Source organism: Erinaceus europaeus, chromosome 10, assembly GCF_950295315.1.
Source record: "Erinaceus europaeus chromosome 10, mEriEur2.1, whole genome shotgun sequence".
Classification (NCBI taxonomy): Eukaryota; Metazoa; Chordata; class Mammalia; order Eulipotyphla; family Erinaceidae; genus Erinaceus; species Erinaceus europaeus.
The window spans coordinates 39,993,391-40,020,457 of NC_080171.1; the positions used below are offsets into that span (position 1 = coordinate 39,993,391).

A 27,067-nucleotide genomic window follows, 5' to 3' on the forward strand; every position below is an offset into this window, starting at 1 on the left:
CATTCAATTATCTCAAAGAGTCAGAATCCATTAAGCAGACTGGTTTCAAGGTAGAAAATATGAGTAAGGTTGCTATCAGATATTCTGTGAATGAAAATTCTCTTTTTCTCTAGAGAACCAAAAAGTTAAGTCTATAAAAGAAAACACCACAGGCCTTCAATAAATCACCAGTGATGGATTTCAAAACAGGGGAAAATGTGTGGTCACTTTCTTTGTTCTTTAAGTTCCATTTGACTTCCCTACACTTCAAAAAACAGATGAAACGGTGCAAGCTTACCATATACCACATGCTCGGCCACTTGGGATCATTGAAATAAGTAGACTGGGCAGGACTAAAGTCATAATCCCGCTTAATCCGTTTTTTCACCACCTGTTGTTGGATCCACTCCACCTGCCAGGAAGAAGGACACTTGGTGAGTGACTGAGTTCTGCCAGGGTTAGTCCAATGTAAATGATAGAGGCAGGCGGTTCCCATTTTGAGTCTGGTCTGCTTAAATCACAAATTTCATTCTAGCAAATTGATCTTGTAAGTGCCAGGGTTTAGACACACCCTAGAAAAACTAACTATCTCATTTTTAATGTAGGCAGGCTTATTATTTGTCAGTGACAGCTGAACAACATCTAGCTGATCAACATCCTAGCCTTTTGGCTTTTGTAGAAAAGAGATTTTCCTTGAAATGTATTGCCAACAATGTTGTTCATTTTTAAATCCAGGTAATAACTATTTTGGCTTTGCAGTCTTACTAACTTCATTGGAACCAGCCATTCTGCTGTACTGCAGCTCATTCTGCTGCAGTTGCACAGACAGCTGCATAGACAATGCATATGTGAATGGGTATGACTGTTTCCCAATCAAATATTTTCTAGTATGGCCAAACAAGCAGATTGAATCTGGTCCACAGGCCACAGTTTTTAACTCCTACCTGATATAGCAAAACACTTTAATTTTCTGTAATTAAACATCAAAGTTTAAAAATTGTTCTGGGGTTAATAGCTCTAGCATCATAGAAAATATATTTTTTATATTTATTTTCCCTTTTGTTGCCCTTTTTTATTGTTGTTGTAGTAATTATTGTAGTTGTAATTGATGTCATCATTGTTAGATAGGACAGAGAGAAATGGAGAGAGGAGGGGAAGACAGAGAGGAGGAGAGAAAGACACCTGCAAACCTGCTTCACCACTTGCGAAGTGACCTCCCAGCAGGTGGGGAGCCGGGGGCTCGAACCGGCATCCTTACCTCGGTCCTTGCACTTTGCGCCATGTGTGCTTAATCTGTTGCGCTACTGTCTGACTCCCAGGAATATATATATATAGTCGTTTTCTAGACTATAATGTCATTGAAAAAGCACTCTGGGAGCATTAGAAAATGGAAGTTCCAGACTTTCCTCTGCCACAAAACTGAAGAAGTTACTCCATTTCCTGAGCTACAGACACCTTATCATCATATCTGAAACTCAGACCCAATACATCTGAGAGTTTTGATACTGAGCTGTTACTTTTGCTTAAGCAAAGAAACTTGGAATATTTAAATTTAATACAAAACTACAATCTAAATGCTAAGGTTATATGCATGGGTATTAAAAAAAAAACAATTAATCAGTATAGCTGCACAAAAATATGCATGTTTCATGTTGAATGGAACATCTCAAATGCAGTAATTAACCCTTACTTCTGATGAAGTCGAACTACAATTTGTTCTTAAATTCTCCTTTGCTTGTTATTCCTTAGCCATGGCTAATTTAGTCCCAGGCTCTAAAATGTCTAGTTCTAGCACTTATTCCACAATTAATGTGCTCACCATTTAAGAGTCTAATTCATTCTCTCTCTCTCTCTCTCTCTCTCTCTCTTTCTCTCTCTCTCTCTTTGTCTCTCTCTCTTTCCTCTCCCCCTTCCCCCTCCCCCTCTCTGTTTGTTTCTTTGTGCAGATCTCTGGTCTCCAGTGCTTATAGTCCAATTCTGGAGCTAAGGAGGTGGCTGAGCACTAAAGCAAAGGACTGGAAATGTGAGGGCCTGAGTTTGATCCAAGGTGTCACACATTTCAGAGTGATATTCTGGTTCCCTTCTCATCTTCTCCAGTACTTGTTATTATTTATCTGTTTTTTTGAATAATAGCCATTTTCACAGGTGTGATATCTCATTTCTGTTTTGATTTGTACTTACCTATCAAGAGATGATGCCTGCCTTCATTGAGAATGAACAAACTACATTTTAGAAATCACATCAAGACTAATGTGATATTAAAATCTCAGTGGTTGTTTTAATAAAGAATAATTTAATCAAATTTTCTCAAAGTATAGCAGTGAGCATAGACATTCAAAGCACTGTTCTATTTCCAGGAAACTTTCTAATCTCTTCTATTAAACAATCCTTCTAAGGAATGAGCTTCAGTTATAGTTTTTTTTTTTCAGTAAACATTAGGTGCCTAATATATACCATGTTCTTTGCTGGGATTATAAGAATGAGTTACATGTATCAATAACTATATTTACTATTTATTGTAAATAATTAATCTCCCCAATAAGAAAAAAAAAAACTTTCATGCCTGAGACTCTCAGGTCCTAGGTTTAATCCCTAGCACCACCATAAACCAGCTGACTAGTCTCTAATCCCTATTTTTCTCCTCACATCTCTCTCATTAAAATAAATAAATAAATAAATAAATAAAGTTGTTTGTCTTTAAAGGCTTTAACTTTTTACCAGGGAATATCTAGTAAACACTCCACAATTCTCTACTTCAGAAAATGTAATTATCTCTATGAATGACAAAGACACAGGTTCTATTACTGTATTAATTATATATATATATGTATTTTCCCACACACACACCAGGGCTTTTTTCTGGGGTCAGTGCTTCACTCCACCACCCCCATAGCCAAATTTTTTCATTGCTCTTTTTATTTTTTTCTTCCCATTTTATTTTACAGGACAGGGAGAAACTGAGATGGGTAAATGGGGAGAGAAAAAGAGAGACACCTTCAGACCCACTTCACTGCAGGGCCTCAAACCCAGCTCCTTCACATGCTTTCACTGTTCTTGTGCTAGAGGATGAGACAGACGGAGATAAAGAAAGAGGAACACCTACAGAACTGCTCCAGTACTTGTGAAGCTTCCTCTTGCAGGTGGAGACTAGAGCTTACCTCAGGATCCTCTCACATAGTAGCATGTGGGTTCTACTGCATGAGCCACCACCCAGCCCCTATTTATAGGCCATTTAACTAAGCAATGAGTATTTGAAATCATTATATTATTGTCTATAAGTCTTAGATCAAGAGAATTGGACTAGGCCATGGTTGCACTCTTGGTAAAAGAATGCTAAACTTGAGTTTAGATAGGACTTATTTCAAATTAATTCTGTATTACCACTGGTCACTACTAAAACTATCAACATATTTATGTGTGCACAAACCACAAATAGTCAAACTCCCCCTAGTGTGGACACAACAGAGAAACTGCTAGAAATCAGGACAAGTCTACAATGGGTTGCAGGTGGATAACTGTTTTGACAATTCTGCTATTAGTATGTTCTTCCCTATGTGCATACACACATGTAGAAAATTGGTGTAAGTATGTGAGAACATTGAGACAGTGAGTTTCCTAGATGAGCTGTAGCTACAGAAATAGAACACAATATTTTGCCAAATAATATCTCTTCTGTAATTTTACCAAATAAAAATGCTTAGTTAGAGGGCTTGATGGTTTAAAAGTGGCACAAGAACTTGACAGCTGAATTTAACTTTATTGAATCATAAGGTTATAATTCTCAAGAAAACTTTGTATCAAAATACCAAGTATTTTGCTTTACTACTTGATGAGCAGGATTATATAGTCAAACTTCATGTTCACCTTTATTATTATTTTTTTTTTTGGAAAGCAAGTAGAACATCTGTTGGATAGGAAGATTTCTATGATTAAAAAAACCATACCTATATTTTTATACTCTTATCCATGTTTGTCCTTTAGCTCTTTGAGAAAAGAACTCAGTAGAGATACATTATTCAGATTTCATTTCTTGCTAGCAAGCTCAATGCAAGAAAAAAAAAAAAAGATACTTAGAAATTGTTTTTCATATAACTTTGTTCAGCCCAAGAAAAAAGAAAAAAGTTGTCTGCTTTCCCTCACTAGTTTAACAACTAAAAGTTCTGTTTCCTATATGTTACGAAAGAGCAGTTAATCCATAATATAAAAACCATAGGGCCTTTGAAATTGCCAATCTACCCCTATTAACTTCAACACTTCTGTGCTATATGATTTTTTTAAAAAACACTTTATTGGGTGGTTAATAGTTTACAGTACAGTTGTCCTGTGAGTACCATTTCTCATCTCCCCATGATAGGTGCCTGCAAAATATTCTCATACCCAACCCATTTTCTATCATAATGCACTAGGATCCCAATACCCCTCCAACCCTTCCTTTAATGGTGTTCCTAACCACTACTCACAGAACCCTTACTCTCCCCCTTATTGTTCTATGTGAACACTGAGTATCTGCCTTATTAGAATTTTTGCTAGAAATGTCCTCTCTTATTAACGTTTACTTCTCAAGCAAACTTCATTCCCTGATAATTATGGGATACCTGCATCCACAATTTTAGCTGTACTCACATCTTTTTTGTTGTGGGGGGATCAAGTTTAACAACTTTCTGACAGTATGTAAATAGAGGAATTCAATCTGTCATCAAGAAGAGAAATATGTTTGTCAGACGAACAGACACATTATTGCATAACTATAATAAAAATTATGGAATCATTAATAAAATGAAAATTATATTAACATATTGCACAGAATAACTTATAAAAGGATAATTTTAAAAGTTAAACTTGTAGAAACAGAGTAAGAAAGTAGTAGGGATTTTTCAGACATATTTACCTACACAGATAAATACAATTATTTAACTGAAGCAACTGCTAGTAGGAACTAAAAGTTGTAAAGAACATATATGTCATATATAGCAATACAATGGAGGGCAGTAAAACCAGGAAAAAGAGTGAAAAGGACTTCATGTACTATATACAAGAACAGTCTTGGAGTGAAAATGGGTAAATAACAAAGAAAAGTTAGAATTTGTGCACTTTGACTTAGCAATTGTAGATTTGCCACCAGTCACCTGGTAACCTTGCAAAATTTTGTAGGTTTTTTTTTTCTTTTTTTCTTTTTTTTTTAATCTATAAAATAAAAGAAGGCAGGATAAACATAATCCTCAGATTTTTCAAGCTTCAGAATTTGAGCACTACTCTCTGATTTCCATGGAAATAAAATGTTTGTTTCAAATACAAGAAAGACAAGGTAGGTGGTTCCAGTTGACAAATAATCAGAAGTTGTTCTGTGAATATGCAAGACTAATATTTAGAAAACACGGTAGTATGCTAGAATATCTACTTTGCTTTTTAGTGAAGCAGTTGCCAGGAAATAAGTGAGATTCCTTATTTCCAATTCTCTTTTGATTTGCTTTGACAAAGGAGAAAAAAAAAAAGAGCATGAAATAATTTCTCACCTCTGTTTTCTCCAACTTTGAAAACAAAATAAATAGAGCTGCCTTGATGTTTAAGAAAGGAATGAATTAATTGCATAACAGGCATGTGCTTCACTGGTCTTACTGTGATAACAAAGAATCAATGAAGACAATTTAGTATTGACAAGCTTCTTCCAATCCCTAAGATCCAACGCCAATATACGCCACCACACTCATAAAATTCTGGTCAAGAAATCAAAGTTCATCAGTGAAAGAATAAGAAAATCTAGGGGAAAAAAAAACGTTTGTTTTGATGAGGATATTTTAATTCTTGAAAGCTTGCTCTCTCTAGTAATTAGTAATTGGCAAGTCATTAGATATTGACATCATTTATTTGATTTGAGTTATAGTTTTGAAAGGATAAAACCACAGCTGCTTATTATATTCTGCCTATTTCAGATAGCTACATATGTATAAAATAGGCATTAGTTTTTATATGATGCAAAGTTCTAATTTGATTTGCTTCCAACAGACCTCTTGAGTCCTCTTTCCGTCAGTATAAACACCTCGGACTTAGTAAGATGTTCATCCAGAAAGGAATATGGGAAATCATACAACTTTTGAAAGGTCATTCAGAACAAATCTATAAACTCAATAGTGCACGTACATTCAGAACTATATAGCAGAGGGCAATACAAACCAAAGTGAAATACATTAATCCCTTAAATTTTTATAATTAGTTGACTTTCTTTAACAGAACTAACAACTTTCAAAATGTGTCATCAATTTAATCTTGTTCTATTTTGTTTAATGAAAACCTTACAGTATTATTGTCCTCTCTTACTTTCAGAAAATTAAAGTAATTTTTCTCCACCTAAAAATACCGTGCTATTATTTGCATGCTTCTAAAAATTTAATTTCCTAATCCATTGATTTTCTTGTTTCCCCCCTACTCCTGGTAAGATGGTGCATAAAGGAGAACAATAAATGGATATACCCAGTTAAAGTAATTAATTTAACCACCACCACTCCAACCTCAGGACCTTTCTTTCATTTGTTCAGTGCCTACTATGTGGCAAGCACTGTTAATTAATGCTACTGAATGATTGTAAACAAAAGACTCAATTCCCTGCTTTCAGCCAGTTTCTATTCTAGTAGGACCTGGACAAAAAGCATGTCAACAAATAAATGATTACATGGTAAGCTTTCATAACACCAAATAACACCAAAAGTAAGAAGTATATGGAGGTCAAACGTAATTATGGCATAAGGATCTCATTTAGGTATGGTGATCAAGAAAGGACTCTTTGAAAGATGTGCTTTTTTAAATAGAGTCTTGAATAATAAGAAACATACAGGACTCAAAGAAAATATTACAGAAAAAAAAAAAAAAGACAGTGCATAAGGACCCAGGTTCAAGGCCCTGGTCCCCACTTGCAGGGGGAAATCTTCACAAGTGGTGAAGACAGAGCCGCAGGTGTCTCTCTGTCTCTCCCAACCCCCATTTCTCCCACCCCTCTAAATATCTCTGTCTATACCTAATAAATAAATAAAATAAAACATTAAATATAAAAAAAGAAAATATTACAGAAAATGTGGGTTGCTGATATGAAGGCCCTGGAATGGTGATGATGCTTCTTAGTTTCATCTATAGATCACAGATACTGATGGTAATTCCTTAAGACCAGAGATGGGGAGAGGGGGGCATACGCCAGTAGTGTATATTGCCCTCCAGTGGAGAAATGAAAAAAGATCACAGATGTCATGGAAGCTGATTTCAAGTCATCTGATCATCTAAAACTGGATTTCTGGGCACAAGGAATATGATCTGGCAATAGAAGTGGATACAGGTTCAGGGTAGGCATGTCTCTTAAAGATCCATCAACTCTTCAGCTGATGAGGACAAAGTCAACTAAATGGAGGCTGGGCAAGGTCCTCTAGAAGGCCCTTTACAGCTTGAAGGCCTGGACAGAGGACCCTCTGGTTTCTTCTTCTAGCGTTTGCCCTTCTTCCTTAGCTAGTCAACAGCGTCAGGCCTCTGGCTAAAACTTAAGAACAGTGCCCTTGTGATGTTGGCTGGTATGAACTGGTCTATTAACGTGTTTTTGTGATGATTCCATCCTCTTTGTTACATAGGGAAAATCACAGGTGCAATGATATATATAGTTAAGTTAGAAAATGATTGCTAGGCTAACCCAAGTATGAAGTATTCAAACATAAGGAAAAAGAGCACAAATGTCATTGATAAAGTAGCAAATGCAGAACATTGTATAGGGGATTAGATGGCATTCTATAAATTACCATCTCTGCAACTTCATGGGAAAAAAAAAAGACATACTACCTGTGTCTGGGCAAATCTCACTAAGAAATGTTAACATTAAATTGGGTTGTACAAAAAATAAAGTTATATAGTTATTTCTGGGGATATATATAAAAATATCTAGTGTATGCTCTCTGTGCATATGGAGGAGTATAGCTGGACTAGACTATGTCACTGATAGGCAGAAGAGAGTAATAAAATGGAAAAGCAAGCTACCTGAGTTCTTGGTAGACTATCAACAAACACTGGCCTGGCCACTTTGAACACATCATTTAGGACTTAACATTCTATATTCTCCTCAGTAAGATGCATTATTATGAAGCTGAAATATAATGTGCTAAAATGTAAATGAAGGCCATCAAAATAGCTCATCCAGACAGTGCACCTGCTTGCCATGAACAAGCCTCAGGTTAGAGCCTGGCATCCACTGCACAGGAGCAAGGTTGGATGCTGTGTTTTTCTCTTTCCCTGTCTCCATCTATCTGTCTTTCAGTGTAAGTCAGCCCAGAGAAGTGAACACCTGGTGACGATCATTAAAAATAATACAAGTGCAGGTACCTTCCTCAGTACTTAGTACTTTGTATTCCAGTTGTACATTTCCTCCCACATTCTTGGAAAAAAGAAACTAGATTTCAGTCTTCTTCTGACCATGGGAAATGTTTGGTAATAGGCCCTTAATAATTACCAGAGATTGGCAATATTTTTACATTGTTTTAATTCATTTTGGGGTGTGTCTTAATTTTCAGCTGTCTAATTTTTAAAAAGCAGGAGATTGGGGCACCAGGTGGTGACACACTTGGTTAAGAGCACATAACAAGGATCTGGGGTTGAGCGCCCAACTCCCTACCTGCAGGGGAAACACTTCATGAGTGGTGAAGCAGAGCTGCGGGCGTCTATCTTTCTCTCTTCTATCCCCCTCCCTTCCTTTCTCAATTTCTCTCTCGTCAAATAAAAAAAAAAAAAAAAAGAAAGAAAGAAAAAAATGGAAAAAATGGCCATTGGGAGTAGTAGATTCTTGGTGCTGGCACTGAGCCTCAGCAATAGCTCTGGTGGCTGTGTGTGTGTGTGTGTGTGTGTGTGTGTGTGTGTGTGTGTGTGTGTGTGTATATAAGCTTACATTTTCCATATATATACACAGAATTTCAGAGGGTACACAAACTGGTGTGTGTTAATCCTACCAATTACAGTATGTTAGTTTGCATTTTGTACTTCAACAACAGAGAGATGGTAGCACAAGGATACACATTATTAGCAATGTCTCAGTGTAATAGCATTGGTGAAGGGTGTGCTCAATGTATGATTCTATATTTTTAATATCATGAAACCCTTGAGTACAAAGAGTATCTCCATGGTCAATGACTAGTCCAAATTCAGATCATACAGTCCAAGAAATAGGAAAAAGTGTTAGGGAAGAAGAAACAAAAAACAAATCAAGGAAATAAATGCAAGCGACCTTTTAAAGCTAAGCTGCAAAATGTACCAAAGAAATAAAGAAAAAATGTTGCAACCATTCAGTTATAAGAAAAAGTAAACATTTGTCATGTGCAGCAATATAGAAGGAATTCAAAGGGGCTTATGAATCAACATAATCCAGGAGCAAGAATAATATTGAATGATTCCCTATTTATGTGCAATATAAGAAAACAAAGCAAATGGACAAAAATAATATAGTCGAGTGGACAGATACCAAAACTGAGGTTACCAGAGGGGAAGATAGTAGGTAGTGGAAGCAAGAGTATATCATGCCTAATGAATGGTGGTGGATATTTTCAAAAGATTTGCAGAGGCTTCTGTAGTTTTTTTTAATACTTTGTCCACTCAGTCATAATTAATGATACCCATAAGCAATAGTTTTCCTCCTAACTTCTGGTATTGATTTATTTTTTTTCCTAACCTTTGTCCTTTCAAGGAAGAAAAAACCAAAATAATTTTGTTAATATTCCAGTGCTGTGTCACTCCTTATGCGATTTTTTCACCCCCATACTTTCTTATAATGTCTCTTCACACACACACACACACACACACACACACACACACACACACAGACACACACTGTTTTTGAAAATCTATTTTATTCCCTGGAGAAAAAGCATAGTTCCTTATTCTTAATTATACTAAGATGCTTTCCAATAGATAAAACAATCCATCTAGTGAAAAAAAAAATTAAAGAGAGGGAGTCGGGCTGTAGTGCAGCAGGTTAAGCGCAGGTGGTGCAAAGCACAAGGACCGGTGTAAGGATCCCAGTTCAAGCCCTGGCTCCCCACCTGCAGGGGAGTCGCTTCACAAGCAGTGAAGTAGGTCTGCAGGTGTCTATCTCTTTCTCTCTTTCTCTCTGTCTTCCCCCTCCTCTCTCCATTTCTCTCTGTCCTATCCAACAATGAAAACAACAATAATAACTATAACAATAAAAAAACAACGGCAACAAAAGGGAATAAATAAATATAGAAAAATTAAAGAGAGAGGGAGAGAGCATATGTGTGTGTGTACACAGAACTACCTAATACAAGGGGAAGGGATAATAAAAGGAAAGCTAATAGTGTGAATTCATTAAGTACTTTTTGAATGGCAAGACTAGATCCAAAGAAGCTTATATTTTCTAACTTGAATTTCAGATTCTCCTATTTTAAACTTTAGAGCAGTTAATTTAAACAATGATAGGAAATTTGAAAACAATTTTTGATTGCTCGAGTATTAAGAGGAAATGGAATTCTAAAGTACCCAAAACTAATTCTACTGTCTGAATGCCACCTGGGGTTAAATTCACACTTTTGATTAAATGCAGTCTTAACACAGGGATTAAATTGAGACAGCACGTAATTCCCTCCAGCTTCACTCTAGGATCAAGATTATCACTACATTCAAAACACAGTGGCATTACTTCATTCCACATGAATGTGTCTTCTAAATAATCATCCTCTAAGCAATCTGAAAGCCAAAGTTTTACAATTAATAAATTTGATTCAATGTTTAAAATAAATATACATTATATCACATTCTGCTTTAGGGATACTTGAAATTTTAGATGTTGCCAAGAATGAAAGATTTACCTTGAAACAAAGTGTTAATCACATAATGGAGTTTGGTTTTCTTTGATCAGTCTTGCAACTGTGTGCATAAATCATTCAAGATATTCTTAGAGATTTATTTGTGAAAATTGGATGCCCTCAAGTTGTCTATCAAGTGAATGCACAAATAAACACTATTTTGTACAGAGTGAAGTTGTTCAATTTGACTGATTAGTTTAAGCAGAAGCAAATCCAGGGAAAAGAGGGGCCATACATTCTCTTTATTTCTCCATCAGAGGACATGAATGATATGCTAAATATCAAAAATATGCCAGCATTCTTCTTAAACCATATAAAGCATACCACTTGATTCCATGATTCACAAGAAAGATCATGAAAGTTCTACTTATACAGGGAGAGACCTACTTATCTAGCAACTAATTCAGCTCCACTGCACATATTACCTGATTCTCCTAGCTATTTAAATATACATGACAATAGCTTTTGCTTCTAAATTTGCATGTGTGCTTCTGCTATGTTTCTGATATCAGTGAAAAAAATTGGGAGGAGTTGACTATAAAAATTGAGAATTGGGTACCTGTAATGTTATTGTTTCCGTTGTTAGGTATTACATAAATACTGTTTTGTGGTTGTTTTTTTTTTTTCTTTTCATCTTTAAACCTGCTCACTGTCAAGATTTAAAATCCTAAAGTCAAGGAACAACGAACTGTTAAGATTGGCAACCTCAACACTATGAATTAAATGAGGTTGGGTAACAATGTCTTTCCTTCCTCCTGTTGCCATAAGGTAAATATGCAACTTCAGGAGTAAGTGCATCGAGTTCATATAAATGCTCTACATTCAAGCTGGCCAAATATCTCACTTCAGTTGTGTGCTGCTTTGACATGTGCATGTGCCTAACCAAGGTTCAAATCTTGCCATTACCACACTGAAGGAGACGTCAGTGTTGTGGTCTCTTTTACTCTATTTCTAGCTCTCTCTTTCCCAAGAAATACATACATAGTTATTCTTTTAAATGTGTTCTACAGGGAGTCAGGCTGTAGCACAGCAGGTTAAGCACACGTGGCGGGTTAAGTGCAAGGATCAGCATAAGGATCTTGGTTCGAGCCCTGGCTCCCCACCTGCAGGGGAGTCGTTTCACAGGTGGTGAAGCAGGTCTGCAGGTGTCTATCTTTCTCTCCCCCTCTCTGTCTTACCCCTCCTCTCTCCATTTCTCTCTGTCCTATCCAACAACAATGACAACAATAATAACTACAACAATAAAACAACAAGGGCAACAAAAGGGAATAAATAAAATTTAAAAAAATGTTTTCTACATTCTCCATGCTAACCTACATTTTTAAAGCAAGAAAAAGAAAAGAAGGAAGGAAGGATTCTAAGTCACTCATAGGAAAAATTCTGAATGAAGACCACCCTTCTGGCCCCCACCACACACACACACACACATCTCCCATGCTGGGGTCCCAGCAATAGAAATGAGAAAGATTGACTTAGCTTTTCACTCCATGCCTTTTTTTTCCCCTTAACTCTCACTTTATACTTGGCAGGGAGGGCAGAGTATTTTGTAACCCAAACATAGGAATCGCCAAAGCTCTTAAACACCATCATCACTCTCTTAAATATTTATCAAACAGTTATTTTGGTCAGGGTGGGGAAGAGGAGAGACATGTCTTCTAGCCACAGAAGGAGAAAAAAAGTAACTGTCCCACATCACTGGATGTAAGGGGAAAATATTGGCACTTTCTTACCTAAGTCCAGTTGCCAGAGGTAATTCAATTATTTTCTCACTGTCATTGAGTGCCCTCACATTGGAAACCACTGAGGAGATGTCCAGCAAAGTGGTGTTTGACATAGTTTACAAATCAGACAGAGCACATAACACTCTGAGCCTGATGACTGAATGGGTCTGCAGAGCTCCTGGGGTCCCAGATTCTTGGGTAGATGCAAGGTGCCAAGTCACTCCGCCGGGCCTACCTTTCCCTCAACCTGAAATTCATAGCCACCACAGTCAGTTAGAGGAGCCCTGGGGCCCAAAGCTTGGAGACAGAGAGGGAATATATTATCATTATTGTCATTACACCTGACATATTCTCAACCTGAAGACCTGGGAGCTGCTGCTTGCCCCCATTACACATTCTCCATTTACACTGTGTGTTTGGAATGGCTCACCTGGGCTCTGTTGTGTGTCGTGTTCACAGAGATCTGACACACCTGGGGCTGTCAGCAAATCTCTTTATGCTACTTTATCTCCATCCAGGAGTTCCACCCTGGCACATAGGAGCTCTTAGCCCCATAGCAGTAGTTCCCAACTACTCTATAGAGTTTTTGATCCTTGCAAAAAGTCATCAGAATTGCAGTATCTAAGTCACATTCCTGAGAAACTTTTTAGGCAAAGGAAGGCAGAGAATGAGAACCAAAATGACATACTAGATGGTCTGAAGACTAGGATGAGAACAGCATCTCACAATTCTTTTAACCTCCACACCACCATTCTGTGGTGAAACAGGAAAGTCAGGAAGGAGAACAGGAAACACAAGTTAGAGCACACAGGAGTCGAGAACTTCTGGAAAGAGGAGGGTGCACAATCCTACAACTTTCAGAGAGGAGCCTTTGGAGACAGACTCAAAATAGATCATGGCTTCTTTTTTTTATTTTTTTTTAATTTCTTTATTGGGGAATTAATGTTTTACATTCAACAGTAAATACAATAGTTTGTACATGCATAATATTCCCCAGTTTCCCATATAACAATACAACCCCCACTAGGTCCTCTATCATCCTTCAGATCATGGCTTCTATGTTAATAGACCACATGCAAACCAGGTCAAAGTGGAGATTTGCTCTTCCAGGGCTCTGGTTTCTGTGGGTCAAGAAATCACTAGCTATAATAATCTCAAGGTCTATTTGACTGCATTCATATTTTTATATAAAAACAAAGCATAACAAAAACACTTATTATTTCTCTAATGCCATCAAACTGGAATACCCTCTTCTTAAACACCTAATTCATGACAAAGACAGCCAATTATTGGAACCAAAATATTCCATGAAAAAAAATACTCTTTTACCAGTGAAGAGACTGAGGCACAGAGAGGTTAAGTGACTTAAGTCACAAGGGACCTGAAGCAACAATTCTGCTCAATTCATCACAATTCTCATTCCACAGTCTACAAATCAGACAGAGCACATAACACTCTGGAGTGGAGCCTGATGACTGAATGGGTCTGCAGAGCTCCTAGGCTCCCAGATTCTCAGGTAGATCCAAGATGCCAAGTCACTCTGCTGGGCCTGCCTTTCCCTCAACCTGAAATTCATAGCCACCACAGTCAACTAGAGGAGCCCTGGGGTCCGAAGCTTAGAGAAGGTTGAGGAGGAGGCCTATCTTTTCCTCCCTGTTAAGGTTATCACAACATTTCAATGCCCAAAGACTGCTTAGTGTTGTGCTGGGTAGATAACATAATGGTTATGCAAAGAGACTCTCTTGCCTGAGGCTCCAAGTCTCAGGTTCAATCCTCCACACTGCCATAAACCAGAGCTCAGCAGTGCTCTGGTTTAAAAAAAAAAGACTGCTTAGTGCTAAGTATACTATACTAGAAAAAATATGAATAAAAGAGGGGTGAAAATAGGACAGGAAGTGGTCTAACACTGGAGCTTTTATCATCCATGTATGGTATCTTGTGGGAATCCTCAGTTACTCACAGCTGAAAACATTTTAAAATGGGTTGAGACTCATCTTGCTTACAAATGGCAGGAGGATTGTCTGATGAACTAGGAAAGGAATTCTTTGCACAGTTCTTGGCAGGGATGACAGAAATCCTTTTTCCCTTCAAGGGCACTTTCTGACTTATAATTTAAGAGCACATAAAGTTCAAGGCCTGAAACTCCTCCCAAAGATCCTAGGCGGGGGTGGGGGAGGCCTGGCTCACTGTAACCAAAACCTTTACTTAGCTGCTCTGAGTTTAGATTGAATTGACAAGATGAGACAAAGGAAAGCATGATGGCTCCCACTACAAGTTGAATTTGTAGAGTTCAAACAACCTGTGTTTGAGACTTTACTGCTTGTTTACTGGAAAACAGGGTTATCTCAGGCAAGTTTACTTAACCTCTGTGTGTAAAATGTGGAAGATAGCTGAGTCTGAAGACTCAATGAGCTGATTCACATCAAATGTTCACAGTTCCTGGTCCAAGAATATTCACCATAGTGATGCGCCATGGTGCCAAGCTATGTCCAGCAAAGTCTACTTCTTTCATTAGCCCAAGAGCATAAAGTCTGAATTTAGTCCCAACTGACCAGACTAGGACAATGAAGGCAGAAGATTTATGAATGTATACTGGACTATAAGTTTTCTCTGTACTACTCAGTCCTGTCACCTCTTTGATTTCAATGTCCCTAGGTACAAGCTTAAAGGGCTAGGCCAAAGTCATGAATCACTGTTAAAAAGTCAGAAAGCAACCTAAGGTCAGTGGGGTGGGGGAGGGGCAGCCAGGGGTTGGAGGGGATGACAACATTAAGTCCCATCAGTGTTCTATGCATCTTCTCCCCAATCCTCCAAAGTAAGGCATCTCTCAAAGCATCTGGCTTCAAAACCAGAAAAGATCAGTGTAAAGTTTATGAGATGCTACATAGTAAAATTCTACTGAAACTGTGCAATTTTTAAACCAACTCTTTGTATATAGCATCAACCTCAACACTTGCTTTGTGTAGTTGTCCCCTGCTAAGTTTTCAAATCAGTGCAATCAAACACACATTTATTGAGCATCTACTTGGTTCTAGGACTGTTGCTCTATCAGTGAGTCCAGCAATAATTCTCTCACTTCCTACAGCAAGGAAAAAATTTCAGTTAATTTATGGCAATCGGCACAGAGGTCAGCCTTGTTCTTGAGGTGCTCACAATCCAGAAGGTACACTTATGATAACACCAAGACATGTTTCAACAACACAGGAGTCCCTTTGGTTCCTTCTAAAATGTTGTACCTTATACCACTGTACATATTTCAGTTTGCTCTGACTGTTTTGCCATGCTATGTGAATTGGACCTACAAGAGAGAAAATGGGGATCTCCATCATAAAGGAGTGCTAGTGGTTGGGCACATGTTATAATGCACTCGAACCCAGGCTCAAGTCCCCAGTCCCCACCTGCAGGGGGAAAACTTTGGAAGTGGTTAAGCAGTGTTACCGGTACCTCTATCTCTCGCCCTCTCTATCTCCCTCTACCCTCTTGATTTCTGGCTGTCTCTATCCAATAAATAAAGACAATTTGCTGGGAGCCAAGGCCTTAGCTAAGACTCTCATATAGCCGGTGAGAGGACATTCCAATCATTGGAACTGAGATTACCATCTAGCTGTTTGGAAAGTCGCTCACCCACCTCCCTCCCCCACTAACTTAGCAGAACTTCCTCCTTGTTTATGCATAAATTGTGGCTGTAAAATAAAATTTTCAGAGCTTGATCAGACCTCCTGTCTCGCTCTCGTTCTTCGTGTCTCTTGTCCCCTCCAATTTCTCGCCCCCTACCCTAGCTTTCCATTGATAACCCCACAGGCCAGGGCACCTGGCACCTGACGTGGGACCTTTTTGGGTCTGGGGTTGGAGAGAACGTCGCTCCCCAATGGTCGACCAAGGAGCATAGGATCGCCACTTCAGAGAAGGAGAGAGTGAAGGTTCAGATTAGATTGCCGCTTTAGCCCAGAGTGAGTGAAGATCCGCTTGGTGATCACCGCAGATTTGCCCGTCTGTGAGATTGATCCGTTTTAAGGTAAGAAAGAGCGATGCAATTATGGGACAAGCATTGAGCAAGCATGATTTATTTCTTAGGGGCCTCAAAGAGTCCCTCAAGACATGAGGAATAAGGGTTAAGAAAAGGATCTCAAAAAGTTTTTTTATTTTGTGAGTGATGTTTGTCTGTAGTTCCCCTTAGAAGGGACTATTGATGAAAAAAGATGGGCCAGAATAGGAAACTGTTTAAGAAATAACCTTCTGTTTGTGAGTCTGTCTCTATTCCCATGCCTGATTCAGGAGACCCCGCCCCTGAAACTGCACCTGCTAAGTCTCCTCCTGTTAAGATTTACCCCTCTTTGACAACCTTAAGACCCCCATGCCAAAGATGGGCCTGATGATAGTCTTTCTCCTGAAGAGGCCTTATCCCATGATGAAGAGATGTCCAAATATCATAATCCTGACCTGCCACCCCTATGCTCTTCTTTGTCCAGACCGCCTCCCTATGCCACCGCTCCTCCGTTTTGTGCTCTGGTCCTCGACTTGGCCAACATCACTGACTATACCACCAAGGCTAAAACTCAACTAGCACAAAAAACAGCTTCCCTTAGAAGATTAGTAGAAGAAAAACGAGAGTATTTACAATTAGTTAAAGACCTGTGGGCTCTTGATTTGGCATTATCTTAAAACTAGCCAGCCAAAAAAGATCCAGCTTTTTCCCTCTGGCTTCCCCCAAAGCTATCAGAAAGCGTTAAACCAATTCTGAGTGAGATCTTATCTGGCTAGCAAGCTATTCTTTAAAAAAAAGAAGAAATCAATCAAACAAGACATTCTCTCTAACTTAAAAACTATTAATCAGAGAACCAATACACACTTTTGATAAAAATTTAATTATTTGTTTCTTTAAAACTGTAAAATGTACCTTAGCCCAGAAAAAAAATTTCAAAGATTTTTCTCCGCATGCAGCGATAAACTAAGCCTGCCTGTTCCGTCCATGCAGCCAATAACGGCACAGAGCTACTGCTCCACAGATTGGCAAAGACTTCAGTCAATCATTCTTAGCCACAAACGCCCCTCCTGGGGGGGGTGGAGTTAGGAATCCAAAAATCAAAGCGGTTTTTCAAAGAGAAAATTTTTCTTTTCACCAAGAATGTCTGTTTTAAGTCTGTGTGCTAACCTTGTTTCCATTAATGTGTGTTAACCCCTAAGTAACTAAACTTTGTTTTAAGTTTTAAATAAGATTTAGTTAAGCTAAATGTGGTTTTAAAGATCCTGACTCATAGAGTTAGCACACCTTTACCAGAGTAAAATATAGGACAGTTTCGTCCTTCTGATAGCTAATATCAGCATCAATTCATTAGTTAAAAAAATTTATGAGATCTCAAGGCATGGTAAGACACCCCTGCAATCTCTCTCACTCTTGTGAAAATTCTAAACCTTAACAGCACCCCAATACCAACTGCCACTGTTTGTAACAAATTCCATGCTTGAACTGGTTTTCTAATAACCCAGTCAGTGTAGAGCAGTGGCCTTGCCAGGAAAAACGGGTTAAACATGATATTCCTGGCCTGATAAAAATTTTTTATTTGGCAGATGTGATTCAACAAAATTATTTAGTGCAAAATGGTCATCTAAAAGAAATGTTAACAGTAAAAATTTATTTTGAACATTTCAGCTATAAGGTTTATCTTAGCTTTTTAAGTTACCTATCCAAATCAAAGTGAAATATCAAATAAGTTGTGTACCTACCCTTGTTCATAGCTGCCCTAAGGGTGTGATAGCATTGTGATAAGAAAAGATCCTAACAAACAAAGTTTAACATTTTACTTAAAATTGTTTAAGTGACTCAAAAAAAAAGAGTTTCCAACACAGTTCTTATGTGGTAACATAAAGGTAAAAATTCATTTGCTAAGACAGCTAAAGATTTAAAGTAAAAGTCTTTAACGTGAAAATTCTTCTTCTCCAAATTGATATGCAAATTATCTATGTATTTAACAAAAAGTTCCAGTACATTCTGGAGGGCCCCCAAAATGTCCTGTGAACCGTTTTGTGGATGTTGGTCCACAGCAAATTTGGCATTTGTCTGACACTAGAGATCTTTTGCAAAGCATTGCCACTAATGTGTGTTAACTCTCTAAGTAAGTAGAGTTTGTTAAAGTTTAAAGAAACATTTAGTTAAACTGAATTGGGTTTAGAGACCCTGGTTATGGGAATTGCTACAAGAGGTTAAAAGATAACTTTTAAATTTATGCTCTTTAAAATTCAAACAGAGCCTCTTAGAATTAGATATCATTCACTGAAGATGTGTCTAGATCTTGACTGTGATAAGTAAAAAAAAAAAAAAAGTAGGTTTTAAAATACTTTCTCAACTAAACTGGCAAAACTGGCTTGGGTTAGTAAAAGATAACACAATGGTTATGTTAATTATTTACATGCCAGAGGCTTTTTCTCTGATAAATGAGGTTTAATTTAAATAAGATATGTAAAAAAAAATTCCAAATAAAACTTATCAAATAAATATGGGGCTGCCTAATGTAGAGCTGTATAGATGTTTTAGCTAACCTTTTTACATATTATTCAAGAAGTATGCCCCTGGTTTCCCTGAAAAAAAAAAAACTCTAGATATTAAAACATAAGAGAGACTAGGTAAAAAGTTAAGAGAGTTTTATGTCTGATATAGACAAAAATGCTCTGGTTAAAACTTTTATTTTAAAACTTGGAAGAGATTTTTTTATCTCACTCATGAGTTAGTTACTTTTGCTTTTACAGTGACTTACTCCTTCTGATAAAGTTGTTACTGAGATAACTCCCCTATTTAGAAAGACTACAAAAATTATTATCAAATAATTAGCTTTTGAGAGTATAGATTCTACATGTCAAACTTTAATCAGTTCTTTTAGAGAGCAAAAAATTATCTGGTTTGTTTTAAGACACTGTCAGAGGTTTATTCTTGATAAATTAAGGTAATACATGGTGCTTCTGGTCTGATAGATTTGTTTTGACAAAACCTGATTTAACAAAATTATTATTTTGAACATTTAAGCTATGAGGTTTTATTTTAGCCTTTTAAGTTGCATATTAGAGTTCTAAAGAGCAAAATCTATTAAGAGTTTTACATCTATGCTTACTCATGATAGCCTTGTGATGAGTAAAGATCTTAGTAAACTAAGTTATAGTAGTGTGCTTAAACTGTCTAATCAGTTTAAAATAATGCAAAAAAAATGGTAAACATTTTATCATGTCAACACATTATGTATTGACTTTCTATAACATATTGGTATATTTTAATAAAAAGCCTTCTAAAATCATATAAAAGAACTCAAGCCAATTCTAATCATTAGATCATCAATTAACTTGGTACAGGTTTTCTTCCTAAATAAACGAATACAGGTACAGATTGCACATGAAGAACTGACTGCTTATATGGTAAGACTTAAACTAAACATTTTTCATTTTTTATTTATGGGTGTATGATGACTCCTAAAGTCACTCATATCCTAAAATTTTTTCTCTCATTTTTTTACAAGTCTCTTAAAATTTTAACACTTGACCTGCCATAGTGAGAGCACTTTACTGGCTCCTGCATTGTTTAATTACGATCCTACTATTCAGACTTTTAAGATTAATCCCCATTGGTAAAAGCCAATGCTTTCTGGCAGATTGATGTAATTCACCTGCCCATGTTTAGTAAACAAAAACATTTTTTTTCTCAGTCGATACTTTTTCTAAATTTATGTGGACTACAGCTCAAACAAGAAAAAGCTCAAAAACCTTAGGAGTCATATGCTCTGTTTTGCTTCAATAGACATCCAATCCATGTATTTTTGTTTCCTTTAGAACATTAAAAGCTCAATAAATAAATAATAAAAGAAGGGGAATGCACCCCCCCAATATTCAGTTGGCTAAAGTGTCAATGAAGTAACTATACTAAACCTTAATATTTACAAAAATTCGAATTGTCCATTTATTGTATCTCATTGACAAAGCCACCCATTCTCCCAGCCATAGAGACATATTTCTTCTTTTTCTTTTTTCAACACTGGATGTCCATGTTTTGTTTTCCTTTTATTATGGTGGATAACATTATTGCTCTTGCAAAATCCACAGAGTCCCTGTTGGCAAGTCCTTACCACAAAGGACGCCAATGGCAGTATATACTCCAGCTAACCTCACCAGCCTATCCAAGTCTTCTCTTTCTGCTGACCTACCACTGCTGACTTCATCTTTGCATGTTTATTGACTGCTCACTTTTCTCAAAATATTCCTCATGTTCAAGGAACCTCACCTAATGTGTATGTACCTCCTCTGTTTATGTTTTGGTACAACACCATCCTATATTTTCATGTCAATTCTTCTCTACCTGGTCCTTGCCTCCTAGTTTTGCTTGTTCCACAGCTGACCTTCTATGAAGAAGAAAAATTTCATCAGTTGGCACTGATGACTACCAGAGGACCAGACGTGCTGTGTTTCTTCCCCTGGACATCCACTGACTGCTTCCCTTAGACTTGCTGGTGGCGCACTAGGACATTTTGATGCCCCTTATGGGATGCTAGATTAGTCTTTTGTTAATGATTACCTTGGGACCCTTTATTTTTAATAAGATTATTGGCTTTATAAAACAACAAATTGACTCCTTGGCATTGAAACCCTTACAAATATATTACCACAGACTTGATTTGGCTGACAGAGGCTTGGCTGAACCTGAGGGTAACAAACCTCTTTTAGGAGCTGCATAAAACTTAGATTTATGCACGCCAGCCTTGGCATGGCATGGGCACTGGTAAGGGGTGCAGGGCTAAGCAATGCAGGGGGAGGACCCTATAGTCTGCCTCTGAGTCCCCCGTGAAGCAAACCTGATTTGCATGGAGGTTGGTGTCGGTCATCAGAACTCTTCGCCGTGAGTTTTCCTCACCTTAGAAATAGTGGCTCTCCCTCCCCTCCCCAAAAGACACCAAGAGCCGTATGAGATGCGGGAAGATCAGTTCTATATTTGCCCCGTGGGAGAAATAAGGACAATACTTCTCCCCTCTGGTTAATGCCCACTTATCTCTTGATAAGATTCCTAGCTTTTACCCTCAATTGCCCACCTCACTTAAATTGTAAAAAGGGAGGACATGCCGGGAGCCAAGGCCTTAGCTAAGATTCTCATATAGCCAGTGAGAGGACATTCCGATCATTGGAACTGAGATTACCATCTAGCTGTTTGGAAAGTCACTCACTCACCTCCCTTCCCCACTACCTTAGCAGAACTTCCTCCTTGTTTATGCATAAATTGTGGCTGTAAAATAAAATTTTCAGAGCTTGATCAGACCTCCTGTCTTGCTCTCGTTCTTCATGTCTCTTGTCCCCTCCATTCTCTCGCCCCCTACTCTAGGTTTCCGTGAATAATCCCACAGGCCGGGGCAACAATTAAAAAAAATTTTAAAGGAGTGCTGTTGAAGAACAACACATCTAAAACCATCATAGCTACTTTTTGTTTTCACAATGACAGTACCAAAAGCAAACATGGCATCTCTTGCCCTTTCCAAAGCTTTGAAAATCAGGAAAGTAATGAAGCAATGTGTCCAGTCTTCCTGTCTGTCTGTCTGTCTGTCTATCTATCTATCTATCTCCACACCACCCAGCTTCAATGTCGTAAGATATTATAGCTCCAACGGCAGCACAAATACACTCAGAAGTATGGCCCCAGAAGAAACAAAGCTTAAGCTCTCTAACAACATCAACTTCCCTGAATGACAACAACAACAACAACCACACACACACACACACACACACACACACACACACTTACATTAACTAACATGTTAATATTGACTGCCAAGGCCAGCAAATACCAGATCACACTGGCATGACCCCAACTGGACACACTGGGTTGACCTGATCCGATAGTGAGAAGGAGGCATAGGTATGCCTGGTTCCTGATTATAATGCTCTGCTGGTTGCCAACATAACTGGGGTTACCTAAAAACTGAATTCAGTAGTTTAATTTGTAATTTAATTTTCCGGTGTGCCGCTATGTTCCATTGCTGGGGAGCCAGAGATAACCCGAATTGCCCCTGCAGCTACAGACAGACTATGACCCACATAGTCAATGACTGCCACCTCTCCAGATTCAAAGGAGGTCTCGAAACTTTACATCAGGCTCAACCTGACGCTGTTGACTGGCTACGGAAGAATGGCAAACGCTAGAAGAAGAAGAACCACAATATTAAATTAAAATGTAAAGTATATCACAGTTGCTTTCTGGTTCTGGTTAAAACTCTCTCTTTTGGGGAGTCGGGCTGTAGCGCAGTGGGTTAAGCGCAGGTGGCGCAAAGCACAAGGACCAGCATAAGGATCCCGGTTCGAGCCCCGGCTCCCCACCTGCAGGGGAGTCGCTTCACAGGCGGTGAAGCAGGTCTGAAAGTGTCTATCTTTCTCTCCTCCTCTCTGTCTTCCCCTCCTCTCTCCATTTCTCTCTGTCCTATCCAACAATGACAACAACAATAATAACTTCAACAATAAAAACAAAACAGCAAGGGTAACAAAAGGGAATAAATAAAATAAAAAAAATATTTTAAAAAAATTAAAAAAAAACTCTTGTAAAAAAAAAACTCTCTCTTTTGTCTACAGTAAAACTCAAAAAAGATAGAATTTGCAATGAATGGTTCGACTGTAGACGTTGTGTAGAAATGGAATAGACAAAAACTACATGGTTCTAGACTTAATTCTGGGAAGCAACACATACTTCTTAGCCCTGCCCAAGTAACTGCCAGGATCTAATTATTGCTTTTCTTAGCTGATGTGAGCCAAAGTGCAGAGCACAGTGCTAGTGTTTTGTGGAAAAACAGTTCCTTTTTAAGCCCCCTCACCTCTCTTGGGGTAAGACTGTCAGACATATCTATTGAACAAGTCAAAAAAAAAATGCTTGATGGCTGATGAATTCAAACTACCAGGCTTTTGGTTGGTTGGTTGGGTGGGTGGGTGCGTGAGCCAGGTCATGTGCTATTTCACTGTTCTGGGCCACATTATTCAAACAGAGAAAATGGGAAACATAAAACAGCACAAATGCTGCTTTCAGTACTACAGCATAATCCATATGGTGCTAGGGCTGAGCCATGCACACAACAAGGCATCAACAAACCCAGTAAGCTGTCTCTCTAGCCCCACCCATTGGGTTTTTATTGTGTTAATGTAAATCCACTTGCAACTGACTACAGTTTATGGAAACCCATAAAACTGCTTAAAAAAAAAAAAAGAGAACAACTACCTCTATAATAAGAGAAATATTTTCCCTTTTTAATTTTTTTTTATTTGGTAGGGCAGAAAAATTGAGTGAGAAAGGAGAGATAAAGAGGGAGAGAGAGACACACACTTACAATATTGTTTCATTGCTCTTGAAACTTCCCCTGCTCCAGGTAGAGAACTAGGGAACTTGATCTGGGTCCTTGCACATGCTTCTTCTTCTAGCGTTTGCCCTTGCACATGCTAATGTGTGCGTGCAACTAAGTGTACCCAGTCCAGAGATATATTTTTTTAAGCATATTACCATGAGGTTGGGATAGTTAGTTGTTCTTGGGTGATATACTAATAAATACCCTATTTTGAATAGGTGTGGAAAAAAAAACATTATTGGTCTGGGGATGTATTATAGCTCTCAGGCAGTGAACATACTTTGAAATGAATGGATGGGTTCATTCCCTGGTACCAAAGCCAAACACACAAATTATCAAGGAGAAACGAGAGGGTGACAACCATGTCATCATTTTTAATTTCAAGATCTCCCACATCTTTAGGAATTTGACTAAATTGTCAGAGTTCTTGTTTACCAATTGCCATTATGAGCACTTTCTGATGGTCATTTTGGCTAGTTCGCAGCTGTTTAACAAACTATTGAGACACACTCTCTACAAAGTTCTGATAAGATGTAAGGGCATTTTCTGATTGATACCTCTGTGGAGGTATCAGTGTTTTCATACTGATAAATATCCTGATAGGCACCCTATATTAGTCCTAGACTAACTCCCAGATAAACTGGGCTTGAGGCCAAGTACAACCAACAGGGTATTGCAAGACAAACCTCTGAAGCGAATAGCAGAAACAAAGTGAGCACTTAGTACAGATGCTGAAATAAAGTATGAATTGATAATGGCGTTCATCAAGCTGAGATTCTGCTGTGATTAGCCATGCATTGGTATCTGTGGGTCTAATTTGTGTGATTAGTTGCACACACACACACACACACACACACACACACACACACACACACACACACACACACAAAACTAGTGGTCATCAGGTATCAAGGACAAACATTAAAACTGCAAAGAAACAGGTTCTGGGCTCTGAAAAAGCAACCAGCCTTTGGTGAGGTTATGATGACCACACTACAACTCATTCCTCTATTGGCCCTATGTTTTCAACTGCATCATAAACACGTTTCACATCAGTGCTTTTGTCTCTAGGTGTGAGTCAAATGTTCAAGAACACTGAGATACTATTGGGAAGCAACGTGCTGAGAATTCAAGAGTCTACAAACATGTCAGTCAATTAAGACAAATACTGTCATGAGTTTAAAGAACATTCAGAATATGGAAAACATTGCAATATGAGAACTTCTGGGAACTCTGACTTGTTTGTGTTCAGGGCAAAGGACTTTCACCTTGTTATAGTTTGGCCTACTGCTGTCCAGAATTCAGGGCTGACCTGGCCTAAGCCATTCCAACTCTCACACAATAAAATGTACTCTTTTGAGAAATAAAGTGAAAATAAAATAAAGTGGCAGCAAGTCTCATCATCTTTGTTCACTAAGAGCCCCAATGCCAGTCCCAGGTACTCTAACCTGTCTAGTCTCTAATACTCTCAATTAGAAGGTGGGTGTTATTCCATTTTAAAACAGATGCAAGGGGCTAAGCAAAATGCCCAAGGTTTCCTGTGAGAATGTGCAAAACTGGGCTGTCATCTTATGTTTTTGCTTAGGCCTTTACACTACATGCTATATAGTCATTGGCTTAGTCTTTAACCAAAGGCAAAAATAGAGTTGATGAAATGTTCCTTTACATGCCATCCCTTCCATGCCTTGCACAAAGCCTACACCTCTTAAAATTGGCCACAAACTAAATGTCAAGAAGCTGCAGGTGGGCGGCAGACACTGTCAACCATATTATTCAGGTGAAGCTCACTCCATGTAGTTTGCCTTCTTCCAAGTTGCTTACTTTAAATCCAAAAATCCCTTAGCTTTTCTTTCACTCTACAATGTCAGATCTGGAAATGTGAGAATAATTTTGGAGGAAAGTTGTGATTTCTATGGGTTTGCCAATCAATGTCTGCAGCTCAGAAGAGCCAGGGTTATGATATTTATCCCAAGTGGTTTGAGCATAATGGCTTCTCTCCCTTGATAGTGTTAGAGAGAAAATAGTCTCAAATGCTAACCTAAGTGTCATGTTGCAGTTCAATTTGCTTTTGTATAACAGTTTGTAACAAAAAAAGGAAGAGGAATAATGAAAATAGTCATATTCAGATTATCAAGAATTTGCTTTTAAAATCAGGAACTTTCTATGAGAAGGAATTTTCTATGAGGACGGTGTGTAAATTCTGTTGTTTAATCTCCATAAAGTCCTAGGAAGAAGGTGATTGGCATCATGTAAGTGACACTGTTGTGGAAAAGGAAAGTAAATGACAGTAAGACTTGATTCTTTTGCTCATGTCTCCATTGTTAATAATTGGCAACAGGATTCTTTTTTTTTTTTCCCCTTTTGTTCTTCAAGTTTGGGAGCTACTATTTACCCCAAACTAGTTTTATAGCTCTATTCTCAACTCTGACTACAGACAATATTTTCCCAGACAATATTTTAGTCCACTTACTTGTTAGCTACCAAGCTCAAGCAAACAATTACTAAAGTCCTGAGCCCCAAGGAACATATCTAAAATAGACTTCCTAGCTTCTCTGCACCCAAGGATCCCTATTTTCACCTACTATATTCCTACTTTTTTTGATTCCTATTTATTGTTTTATTTTATTGTTTTGTCTTGCTTTATATTTTACCACCTTTCAGCTACAAAGTCACATATGCTACTCTGACTCCATCCTGACTTCCCTGACATACAGCCTCACCAGTGTGTCCCAGAACCTCACCCCTCCAGAGACCTACCCCGCTAGGAAAAGAGAGAAGCAGGCTGGAGGTATGGATTGACATGCCAATACCCATGTCCAGCAAAGAAGCAATTACAGAAGTCAGAACTCCCACCTTCTGCACTCCATGAAGAATTCTGGCTTATACCCCCACAGGGGGATGTTACAGGAAGATGACCAGAGGGTTCTGAACTTCAATTCCATCAGCACCCAGAGAGAGAAAAAAGGGGGCTCAGGGAAGGAAGGACACTCAAAACTAGTAGGTACGACTTAGAAAGAAAGAGAAGACAGGACCACAGAAAAAATGGGCAAATATATATATAAATATAGATAGATAGTTATAGAAGTAATAGTCAACCCATACCTGTGACCTTGGAAAACTATTGCAGTTTCCAAAGGAGGGAATGGGGACACAGAACTCTGGTAGTGGGAAAGGTGTGGAATTG

General features: G+C 38.2%; 1 protein-coding gene across 1 annotated transcript in view; it reads right to left on the minus strand.

Annotated features, from left to right (window-relative positions):
• PCSK5 (proprotein convertase subtilisin/kexin type 5) overlaps positions 1 to 27,067 on the minus strand; it is a 357,422-nt gene that overhangs the window by 244,688 nt on the left and 85,667 nt on the right. Inside the window, exon 3 of the mRNA XM_007536380.3 lies at positions 278 to 391. Coding sequence (XP_007536442.1) covers positions 278 to 391 — 114 coding nt within the window. The remainder of the gene's footprint in view (positions 1 to 277; positions 392 to 27,067) is intronic.